At 44.2% G+C, this 12,475-nt stretch overlaps 1 protein-coding gene across 33 annotated transcripts in view; it reads left to right on the forward strand.

The window, feature by feature from the left end:
• Positions 1-12,475, forward strand: part of ANK2 (ankyrin 2) — a 1,630,948-nt gene that overhangs the window by 1,453,243 nt on the left and 165,230 nt on the right. For all 33 annotated transcript variants that reach the window (XM_069241684.1, XM_069241892.1, XM_069241902.1 and 30 more), the window contains one exon: positions 9,140-9,161. In XM_069241684.1, the coding sequence (XP_069097785.1) occupies positions 9,140-9,161 (22 nt within the window). The remainder of the gene's footprint in view (positions 1-9,139; positions 9,162-12,475) is intronic.

Genomic DNA, 12,475 nt, shown 5'->3' on the forward strand with positions numbered 1-12,475 from the left:
TCAAGGCGAACATGTCCCAGAGAGTCATCTCCCACCTTCAGACTATGGCGAACCTTCTGCGCATGCTGGGGTTCACTATAAACGTGCCGAAGTCACACCTGACTCCCTCTCAGATGCTCCCTTTCATCTGAGCTATTCTGAACACAGTGCAGTTTCGGGCCTATCCTCCCGAAAAGCGAGTCCAGGATATTCAGGCTATGATTCAAATGTTTCAGCCTCTATCCTGGGTTTCTGTGAGAATGATTCTGAGGCTGCTGGGCCTCATGGCCTCCTACATCTTGCTGGTAACACATGCCAGATGGCATATGCGGGCTCTGCAGTGGGACTTGAAGTTCCAGTGGGCGCAGCATCAGGGGGATCTCTTCAACATGGTCCTGATCTCAGAAGGGACTGCGAAAGACCTGCAGTAGTGTCTTTCGAATCAGGATTGGGTCAACGGCAAATCCCTCTCCCTTCCCCAACCAGATCTTACAGTAGTGATAAATGTGTCACTCCTGGGATGGGGTGGCTACACGGGAGAGATGGATTTCAGAGGTGTCTAGTCTCCGGCAAAGTCTGGACTCCACATCAGTCTTCAGGAGCTTCGGGCAATCAGGCTTTGTAGGAAAATGGCTCCCTGTTGCAGTAGCCCCCCACCTTTTGCCTGATATTGATGCTGACTTGACTAAGAAATGTGCTGGGACCCCGCTAACCAGTGTTCTTTCACTAAAAATGTACCATTGATTCCACAATTGGCATACCCCTGGCACACAGATAAGTCCCTTGTAAAAGGTATCAGTGATACCAAGGGCCCTGTAACCAGGGAAGGTCCCTAAGGGCTGCAGCATGTGTTGTGCCACCCTAAGGGGCCCTCACCTAACACATGCACGCTGCCATTGCAGATTGTGTGTGTTGGTGGGGAGAAAAATGCAAAGTCGACATGGCATCCCTCTCAGGATGCCATGAACACAAAATACTGCCTGTGGCATAGGTAAGTCACCCCTCTAGCATGCCTTAAAGCCCCAAGGCAGGGTGCACTATACCACAGGTGAGGGCATAGCTGCATGAGCAATATGCCCCTACAGTGTCTAAGTCTATTCTTAGACATTATAAGTACAGTGTGGCCATATTAAGTATATGGTCTAGGCATTTGTCAAAACAAACTCCACAGTTCCATAATGGCCACACTGAACACTGGGAAGTTTGGTATCAAACTTCTCAGAATAATAAGGCCACACTGATGCCAGTGCTGGATTTATTAAACAAATGCACACAGAGGGCATCTTAGAGATGCCCCCTATATTTTACCCAATCCTTCAGTGCAGGACTGACTGGTCTGTGCTAGCCTGCCACTGAGACGAGTTTCTGACCCCCATGGGGTGAGAGCCTTTGTGCTCTCTGAGGCCAAAAACAAAGCCTGCACTGGGTGGAGGTTCTTCACACCTCTCCCCTGCAGGAACTGTAACACCTAGCAGTGAGCCTCAAAGGCTCAGGCTTCGTGTTACAATGCCCCAGGGCACTCCAGCCACTGGAGATGCCCCCCCCCCCCCGGACACAACCCCCACTTTTGGCAGCAAGTCCGGAGGAGATAGTGAGAAAAACAGGGAGGAGTCACCCTCCAGCCAGGACAGCCCCTAAGCTGTCCTGAGCTGAGGTGACCCCTGCCTTAGGAAATCCTCCATCTTGTTTTGGAGGATTCCCCCCAATAGGATTAGGGATTTGCCCCCTCCCCACAGGCTACTGCCCGCCAGACCTAAACACACCTCTAAATTCATTATTTAGGGGTGACCCTGAACCTAGGAAATCAGATTCCTGCAACCTGAAGAAAGAAGGACTGCTGACCTGAAAGCCCCGCAGAGACGACGGAAACAACAACTGACTTGGCCCCAACCCTGCCGGCCTGTCTCCAGACTCAAAGAACCTGCACAGCGACGCATCCAGCGGCACCAGTGACCTCTGAGGACTCAGAGGACTGACCTGCACCTAAAGGACCAAGAAACTCCAGAGGACAGCGGCTCTGTCCAAATCTGCAACAAAGAAACCAACTTTAAAGAAGACTCCAGCCTCACTCCGGAAGCATGAGTCTTCACACTCTGCACCCAATGCCCCTGGCCCGTGTCCAGAGAAACCAACACCGCAGAGAGGACTCCGAGGCAACTCCAATGACGTGGACGCCCTGAGTCGACCTCCCTGCACCCCCACAGCATCACCTGCAGAGAGGATCCAGAGGCTCCCCCTGACTGTAACTGCCCGGTAACAAAGGAACCCGATGTCTGGACAAAGCACTGCACCCGCAGCCCCCAGGACCGAGAGGAACCAACCACCGGTGCAGGAGTGACCAGCAGGCGGTTTTCATCCTAGCCCAGTCGGTGGTTGGCCCAAGAAGCCCCCCTGTGCCTTGCCTACATCGCCAGAGTGACCCCCAGGACCCTCCATTGATTCCTATCTACAGCCCGACGCCTTGTTCAAACACTGCACCTGGCTGCCCCTGTGCCGCTGAGGATGTATTTTGTGTGCCTGTTTGGGACCCCCCCCCCCCCCCAGTGCTCTACAAAACCCCCCTGGTCTGCAACCCGAGAACGCAGGTACTTACCTGCTAGCAGACTTGAACCGGAGCATCCCTGTTCTCCATGGGTGCCTATGCTATTTGGGCCCTACTTTGGCCTCTGCATCTGACCAGCACGGTGTTGCTGGTGCTGGGTGTTTGGGGTTGACTTGAACCGCCAACGGTGGGCTGCCTATGCCCAGGAGACTGAACTTTTAAGTGCTTTACTTAACTGAGAAACTAACTATTACTTACCTCCCCCAGGAACTGTTGATTTTTTCAGTGTCCACTTTTAAAATAGCTTATTGCCATTTTTACTAAAACTGTGTACATTACTGTTTTAATTCAAAGTTCCATACTTGCCTGTGTGAAGTACCTTACAATTTATGCACTTACCTAAATTCTGAATCTTGTGGCTCTAAAATAAATTAAGAAAAAAATATTTTTCTATATAAAATATTGGCCTGGAGTTAAGTCTTTGAGTGTGTATTCTCAATTATTGCCTATGTGTGTACAACAAATGCTGAACACTACCCTCTGATAAGCCTACTGCTTGACCACACTACCACAAAATAGAGCATTAGTATCATCTAATTTTGCCACTATCGACCTCTAAGGGGAACCCTTGGACTCTGTGCACACTATCTCTCACTTTGAGATAGTAAATACAGAGCCAACTTCCTACAGGCTTGCATTGAAAGCATTCCTTCCCTCTCTCAAGGGGAAGTGGTGCAGGTGTTCATGGACAACACGACCACCCTGTGGTACTGCAACAAACAAGGCGGAGTGGGGTCCTGGACCCTTTGTCAAGAGGCTCTGTACCTCTGGACGTGGCTGGCACATCAGGGCATTACCTGGTGGTTCAACTTCTGGCAGGCTCTCTGAATGCCAGAGCAGACAAACTCAGTCGCTGATGCATAATCGATCACGAATGGCAGCTCCATCCGGAGGTGGTGCAAGGTCTCTTTCAGTTATTTGGAGAGCCTTGGTTAGATCTGTTAGCCTCCACAGAGAACACACAATGTCAGCTGTTTTGCGTGTTGGAGTCTCATAGGCGGCACTCGCTCTGCGACACTTTTCATCTTGAGTGGAACTCAGGCCTCTTTTATGCCTTTCCACCAATACGACATCTGTCCAGAGTTCTGAAGATGATCAAGAATGACCGGGCCCAAGTAACTTTTGTGACACCGGAATGGGCACAGAGAGTATGGTATCCAGAGCTAGTGAGCATGGCCACAGATCCTCCAGTCAAACTGCCTCTTTGAGAGGATCTTCTGTCGCAGCAACAGGTGACGGTCCTCCGTCCGAACCTATCCAATCTTTGCCCTCATGCGTGGAGATTGAGCAGTTGACAGCTTTTGACCTTCTACCCAAAGTCTGTGACGTTATCTTGGCAGCCAGGCGTTCCTCCACCAAAACGGTATACGTCTGTTGTTGGCATAAATTTGTGGCTTGATGTTCCAACAAATCTGTTGATCCCCTTTCTGCACCTCTTTCTGAGGTTCTTTTGTTCATTCTTTCCTTAGCCCAGCAGTGCTCTGCTTTAGGCATCCTTAAAGGTTATTTATTTGCTATCTCAGCCTTTCGTAGATTTCCAGAAAACCCTTCCCTTTTTAAGTCTCCTATTGTTGGTAGATTCCTTAAGGGACTCGCCCATTTGTTTTGTACCATTCCATTTACCATGCCCCAGTGGGACCTCAATCTTATCCTCACTTACTTAATATGTGCTCCTTTTGAGCCGTTACACAATTGTCCCTTGTGGCTCTTACTCTCAAAACTTCATTTATTGTTGCCATCACCTCTGCTCGCAGAGTGCGTGAGCTTCAGGCTCTTTCTTCAAAACCCCCCTTTTTGTTTGTTCACCCTGACAAAGTGGTACTACGTACAAGGGCCTCCTTCCTTCCTAAAGTAGTTACACCTTCTCATGTAGGCCAATCCATCACTTTGCCTACTTCTAATCCACTTCCACATCCTTCTCATGAAGAGGAGAGACTCCACCGACTGGATCCAAAAAGAGCGTTGGCGTTCTACCTCAATCATACCAAACTTTTCCAGGTGGATAATCGACTCTTTGTTGGATATATAGGTGCGAAGAAAGGGAAGTTAATGCAAAAGCGTACCATCCCACGATGGGTACTAGTTTGCATCAAAATGTGCCACACTTTAGCAAAGAAGCAACCCCCTGAGGGCTTGCTCGCGCTCACTCCATCAGAGCAACTGCTGCTACCACAGCATTAGCAGGCAGAGCTCCTCTCCTGGATATCTGCCAGGCTGCAACGTGGGCATTCCTGCACACCTTCACAAAACATTACTGCAGGACTTCTTAGTATGATCTTGGTTCACAGCCCACCCACCAAGGATGGTATTGCTTAGGTGTGTATTCTAAGGTAAGGAATCTGCAACTAGAAGTCTCTATCACATGAACAAGTTACTTGTCTTCGGTAACGATGTATCTGGTAGAGACATATTCTAGTTCCAAATGGAATAATGGATTTAAATGCCTTAAAAACTAGAAAGCAGTGCTTCTGTAGAATGAACTCTGACAGTCTTAGCTTCTGTGGCCAGTTAACCAAGAAGGACAGAACATGCTGCATTGCTCTAGCCATACAACAGACTATCATTGCGGGCACTTCTGCAAATTGCACAACACTTTCTCTAAATGGTCAGCAGCAGGGCAACCAGCCTACCCACGTCTTGTTTGGTCAACAGTGCTGGCTTGATCGCTCCGTGAGGACAGAATCTAGTTGTCAAGCTGACCAGGAAACTGCACTTCTCAAAATGAAACTGGGGCCCTTAATTACTACATAATCCCAACATTGGTGGCCATTAGCAGAAGTGTATTGGTTAGTAAATAACTGAGGAGCAATTGCAGAGTTGTAATTGCCACTGAGTGATACAAGGGCTCTAGTCATAATAATTCAGGTGAATATAATATCTCTCGTGGCCTACGCATGCTCAGCTTCAAATGCTGCCTAACACAGATGCACTCTTATTCACAAGCTGCTGTGAGAGGGAGCATGCCGCAGGCCACCCTTACACGACATTTGAAGACAGTGAAGCAGATCGTGCCCTTTAATGTGTCCTATGTATTAAATACAGAGCAATCAACAGCCCTAGCCCAATACATCAGAAACAAGCGGACCTTTCAGAAGACAAGTTTTGGTGTCTTCATACACCAAAGTCTGTTAATGAACCACAGTCATTGAATAGCTGTACAAGGAAGAGAGAGGATCACACATAAGGACCGGAGTGTAAAGGTAAACTAATACTTTGCTACGAGTCATCAGAATGAGATTTTGCTCATCGTGCAGCCCTCACAGTGCTGTCGTTCTTAAGCAGTAAAGTAGCAAAACCTAATTGCTAACCACGCCGATGCCCATCATAACATAAACTGGGATCATTTTCCAAAATGCAATGGTGTCTGAGGGCACAGAGGATGTGTGTGCCAGTCTGTGATCTTTCCTCTGGCTTAGTAGACAGCAGAAAGATTCAGTGTGATCTCTGGTCCCTGTTACTACCTGCAACCATTCTCAAACTGTACTGACAATCAACATTCCCACGCAACTGTCATCCAAGCACATTGAGGCTATTGGGGATTTACAGATTTGTTTTGTGAAGACATGGACATTTCTAAACTATTGCTGTACCGCTATGAATCCATTAGTTCCCTTGTCTATAGTGACCTAGGCAAAGGCAACCTCTTACCTAACCAATTAACACACAGTTGATGTAAATACATGCTTTCTTGCTTATTTTACTACTGGAGAGACATAATAAAGAACCATGTGTTGCCCAAAGACATCTTCAGAGCTTCATACTCAACTTCCCCAGAACCACCATCACTTTTTTAATAGGATGTAACCCATGCCATGTCAAGCGACATACACAGACAGGTACTTTCCTAAAACTGAAAAGTAAATTGTGTTTGCTTCCTTACATTGTCATTCTGCACATTTTGAATTCTACCACTCTTTGTGCCACCTATTGCATGTTTTAGGAAGGTACTTCTGAAGCTCTGCAGCAGCAATGGGCACAACTCCTTTGCAGGGGTAGTTGAAATTCGTGTAATTTGCTTATGTGAAATTACTCGAAAGTTCGCAAAAATTGAGCATAATTGGGTAAAATATAGATCCATCATTGAGTGCTATATTTTAGCATGAAATGTGTGCTTGTGGCAATCTTGACTTGAGGACGCATTTAATGCCAAAAAGATAGCATAAAAACACAATTGTGAACAAAAGCCACTTTTGTTCTGATTGTTCGTGTGGTTCCGGCACTCCTGCACAATAATTTTGCCACCAATAGTCGCTTAAGTGCATGATATAGTACCATGACATAATTTGCGAGAATTTTGCTTCAAAGGCATAATGCAAAATTACGAGGGGTGTAGCTTGGTCAGTGGGGGGCGGAGGGGTTCTCCTGATTTCCCAACAATCACGCTGGCATATAAAGCTAAAATAGGCTCATGACAGGGGTTTAAGGGCAGCGGAAAGGGAGAGGAATGCGGACTGGTAGGAGGAATAAGTGGGAGAAAGCACATTATTTGTGAAATAACCAACGCTTTCGTAGCATTTCCAAGCAGAAAGTGGGAGAGTGTGGGTGTTTTTGTCTGCGTGTGTAAAAATCCCAGATAAAATCCTACAGACACCTGGCCGCCATACCTGCCTGAAAGTACATATTTATCACAAAAAATGCGTTAAGGGGGCGAAACACTCCAAACCCCTCCCCCGACCTCCAAATGCGCTGAAGCTACGCTCCTGAAAATTACACGAATCACGCTGGGGTCATTTAAATTTCACCCGGCCTAGCGAGTTGTCCTTAACACTCACTGAACATTAGGTTGAGCTAAAGTCTAACTTGAGCTTTCGATTTAGTATGTAAAGTTATATATTTATAAAACTTTACCTAAATGTTTTTTTTAAAGATCTTTTAATTAAAGTCATTCAATTTTGGTGCCAAAAATTCTTACATATGTTATAAGGCAGCAGGGAATTATATACATCACTTTCCTAATAGGAGATTTACTCCTAGGTTATGAGCAAAACCCTAAAATGGCCTTACTTCTCCCAATATCCTTTTGACTTTTCCCTCTACATTGCCCTTGTTTGACTTCACACGCTCGCTCCTTGTGACTATGGCGCTAACTCCTCCACAAAGCTGACCGTACAGCACACTTGTCTCCACCCATTGGTGAGGAAAGGCATTTGTGCTCACAGGTTTCCTGAGGAGTAGGTCCACCCTAGTTTTGCAGGACTGTTCGGAGTCTATCAACTGACACCAAGGCATCTTGTATCAGTACTTTCCTGGTTAATCGGAAAACTGTGTGCCTTTACCTCCATGTAATCCTGTGAATCTCCACAGAACTATTGCCTCTTAGTACTAGAAATGCCTGCCTTAATTATTAGAAGGAGGGATAAATATGCTTAACAAAGCAGAACACAGTTGTCCCAGGCACTTCATATGTACAGCGTCCCCGCTGGTTATACAAATGTTGTGTTCTCTTTGTATTTCAGCTTTAACCATTTTTTCCTTTTCAACTGACATTGCTGTGCTGACCCGGTAAAATCACATATTTTTTATGATTGCCTCCAACACGTAGGCTGAAATTAAATGGTGGGAGAATTCATTTATTTTACAACACACGCAGCACCAAAGTGCAGGAAAGCAAAAGAAAAAAAAACATTTGCAGGAACATTGCACCTGCCTTACTTAGATTGCCCAAATTGTGGTGCCATTTTGCACCAATATGTCAAATTTATGTGCATTGCCCTAGGATTAGAGCGTGCTGCAAATTCTACCAAGCATCTGTTTAATATTACATCGTTGCAGTTTATGCAAACATAAAATGTTTTGAAAATGCAATATAAACAGAGCCATTGGGAGTATGTAATTCTGCATTCGTGATATTTTCTGCATAATTATGGGTTGACCACATTTGCTGTATAGTGCATCAACTACAAAGCAATATGAAGACTGTTGCCGAAAACATAAATTAAAATCCAATTTAAACAGATCAAAAGTTACTTATAAAAGAGCACAGCATGTGGTGCCACTCATTTGTAAACCTTTTCCCAAGGTTGTACATTTGCAGGTGATGATTGTTGTACTCTGGTGTTAAGCTGATTGATGTTAATGAGGAGAAACTTTCGCCCAGGCAGTAAAGCGTGTTATAAAATTACAAAACTGTGAAGTAATACTGCCCAAAAAGTGGTGCATTATGCTGTATCATTTGCCTTTTCTTGCCCTCTAATTTAGTCGGCCCTGCTACTTAATTTGGTAATCCATTAATAAATAACTCCAGTGACTGTGATTGTAGGTAATCTATCTCCAAGAGTGCACAACCTTACAAAAAAATGAAATCTCATTTTACTGCCTTATATTTTTTTAGGATTAACTATTTGGACATATGTCACATAAGAATGTAGAATGCACTGAAAGCGTTTGCAAAAATTGGCATTCTGTGTTGCTGGCTGTCTGTTTTCTTCATCAAAACGTAGGTGAAATGCATTGTATGTACTGTCTTTAGACCGATCGGATCTATTACCAACTTTTACCCATATTTCCCTCTGCACTGGAGGCCTGTAACACTTGACCTTTGTGTTTGTTTTGTTCCAGGGCAACACAACATCCGAAAAGAGTAAGATACATAATTCTGTTTCTGTGGTTCAGTTTGTTAAATTGGCCAGATTGTGGAATGGAAGACCGCTCCCTCGATGCTATGCTTTCCTTTTATTGATTGACAGTTAACAATGACAGTTAAATTTAACATATTAATTTGCATACTAATGTCTAAAATCGCATGCATTTGTCGGCCAGCCATATAGAATACGAACATTCTGTTAATGAGAATTTAAGCATTGGGAATACAATCTATAGTATGTACTTTCCTTTGAGAACTGTGATCACTCTGCCGTCCCTGTTTTACCCAGCTGTCACTTTTACCCGTTGTCGCTGTTTTTGCCCATCTGTGTTCTATTTCATGCCTTATGTCTTGCCTCATCATTAATTCTTCATATTTTTTTCTGATCAAGGGACTGTATCTTTTTTGAATATGAATATGAATTACATAGCTGACTCTAGATTCGTAAAAATATTAAACCTCATCTATCCTTGTACGCAAAGGAGATACTGTCCAACAATTGCCATTTCAATTTTTTCTGTGGTCAAGCGCTTTTTCATTACAACTTCTTCAACTTAGAACATACTGCACAATAAATTAGTCTCAAATGCAGCATATTGGGATTATGTGATTTTGGAAAGATTTAGCATCCATTAAAAAAAACATTAAAAGTGCTGACAGAGGTAGAAATAAATGGGATGTAACGGGAACTGGCTGATACTACTTTAATTGTTTCTGTTAAAGGGTTCTGCTGTTTTCTGCACTTAAAATATTCTATTTTTAACATTTAATTTTACTTGATAATCTCATATAAGCACTTCGTTTAACTTGTTTTATTGAAGAACTAGGAGGCTCCAAAGTTGTAGTTTATTTCAATTATCCCTTTTCCACCACCACACCAGGGGCAACTCCACAATTGGTTTCTAGCACTTGTGCCTCAATTATGAATGCCACAGAGTACTTTATATTACATATGGCACCTGATATCCTGTTGTTTGGAATCCACTAGGTGTGATGAATAGCACCAATTAGGAGTTTGACCCTACAAATGGGGCACAACATTCAGGGTTTGGTCTTTTCCACTCCGAAGTTCACAAGTCTCTGATTTATGGACCTGCTTTCCTCATTGCCAGACATGATCCGCTGAAATTTAAGAGGCAAACATTGAGGATGCAAACTTTGTTGCACCACATGTTATTGTGACCCTAGCAAAAACAGGTGTTTGCTGGCTCTCATAATCTATTTCTCTGTCTGATGCTGCTAAGTGCAGCACAGTGCAGTTGCACCAATGATAGCATTTCCTTATATACCCTCAAAAGAACCCCTGAACAAGGAAGGTTAGGCAGATCCTTTCGTTTTCGAAGGATGAGGTGATGTGGACTCCCTGCTATTGATATAATAACCACTAAAGTACCCCTCTCTTGAAAGAGAGAAAAAACTCTCTCAAGAAGGACCAACCAAGCTGTCTAAACACCGCCTCACTTAAAGGTGGGAAAAAAGGGGAAAACCTTTTTTGAAATAACCCTACCCCTCTCTAGTAGTGGCATGCTTCATCATCTGGTTCACCCTGACTCATAAAGGTCAGGGTGGGCTCAACCATGTTCCAGGGAGCTCTTTCACTATTGCTACACAGGTGGGTTTGGCGGGGTTTAACTAGATACAGTTCCTCATCCAACACCACGTTATCCCTTTATTGACAGGAATGAAGGGAGGATGGGAGAGATTAAAAACTATTTGAGGGTCATTCAGGATATTGTGGTCCTATTAAAACGCCAACATGTTTCTGCCCTACACTACTGGCCTCAAAGGGTCCTGGGCATCCATGAGGGTGGAATGATATTATTACTCCCTCGTTGATGGACTGTTGTGCCTTATGCAAATAATATGTGGAATGCATACTTAGAATATTTTGCTACAATGACGATAGGGTACTTGCCTCTTTGGAAGTACCTAAAAACAACAAACAAAATACAGCATGGAAAATGAGTGCCAAATAAAGACGCTGCTTGTGACCTTCTGAGGTGCATTCTGTGACTATTGTGCTAGTCAAATGTAAGGTGTTGCACTCATCTTTAGTATAGCCACATACATTGCACCAGATGTGCTTATCAAACTCCTTTGAGCCCACATTTGTGAATCTCTATCTCTATGTCTGAAATGCAGACCAATCAATTTAAGCACCACACAAGATATTCAACATACAGCTGTCATTTATTACTTAGAAAACATAACTACATGACAATAGGCACCAGGCAACCATGGCTGTGATTCCTGGCTACTTCCCCAAGTAGTAGGTAAAAATTACCTGCAGAGAGCGGTGGGGATAGGCCCAGTAGTCACACCATAGGACTGGCATAATGAGAAAAGGGTCAAACAAACAACAACATTTCAGCATTCCCAATAGGAATAATTTAAAAATAAAAGCTGTTTTTCCAAAATAATGGAGGCCCAAAGTACAAGGGATTTAATTCATACGGACATTGGTGCCAAAGTAACAAACTACTCACTGGTCCCTACTCCTTGGAAACCTACATGGCATACCGCTCTCCCTGGCTGGTGACCCTAGAATGCCAGAGAGGTGGATTTTATGCCCTAGGTCCAGGGCCGGCTGATTTCAATTATTTAGGGATTAGGCAATAAGGAGGAGAGGCAGCGTGTCGTGTTCTGAGCTGCCTATATGGATCATTGCATCAATTTTAGGAGGGTGGCTAATGTATCCAGTGAGAGGAGAGCACTTTGTATTCAATTCAAAAGGGCAGGTACAATTCATGATGTTTGTAGGAGTCCCAGCGAGTACTGCCTGGTCCTAAACATGAGCGGTATACACATTGAGTCCATGTTGCACGCGCTCACGTGGGCACATCACTAATGGTGGAATAACACTTCCTTGGGTTATGTCATGGTTGTTTGGGGCATCATGGGAAATGCAGTCCTCTAATCATGTGGTACTACATGGGAAGGTCAGTCCACTAAACATTGTCATTGAAGGACTGTAGTTGTCTGGTGCATCATGGTAAATTAAGTCTTCTAAACACCTTCTTAAATGCCATGGGCGTCTGGTGCTTCATGAGAAAGTCAGTCCTCTAAACATTGTCATTGGAGGACTGGCATTGAGAATTGTTTACACATTGTACTGCACTTTATAAACATAGATTCAAGACTTGACATGCCCCAATTGTGAAACTACTGCTAGAAACTGTGTTACTAAAAACTATTCACACTTGAATGATTGTCAAACAGTTGAACCTGGCTGGATGCTTTTATCTTGGTCATTTCATTATGATATTATCGGTCCATGAAATGTGTTATTATGAGACAAGGAGGTAAGATTA

This window comes from Pleurodeles waltl, chromosome 1_2 (assembly GCF_031143425.1).
Source record: "Pleurodeles waltl isolate 20211129_DDA chromosome 1_2, aPleWal1.hap1.20221129, whole genome shotgun sequence".
NCBI classification, from domain to species: domain Eukaryota; kingdom Metazoa; phylum Chordata; class Amphibia; order Caudata; family Salamandridae; genus Pleurodeles; species Pleurodeles waltl.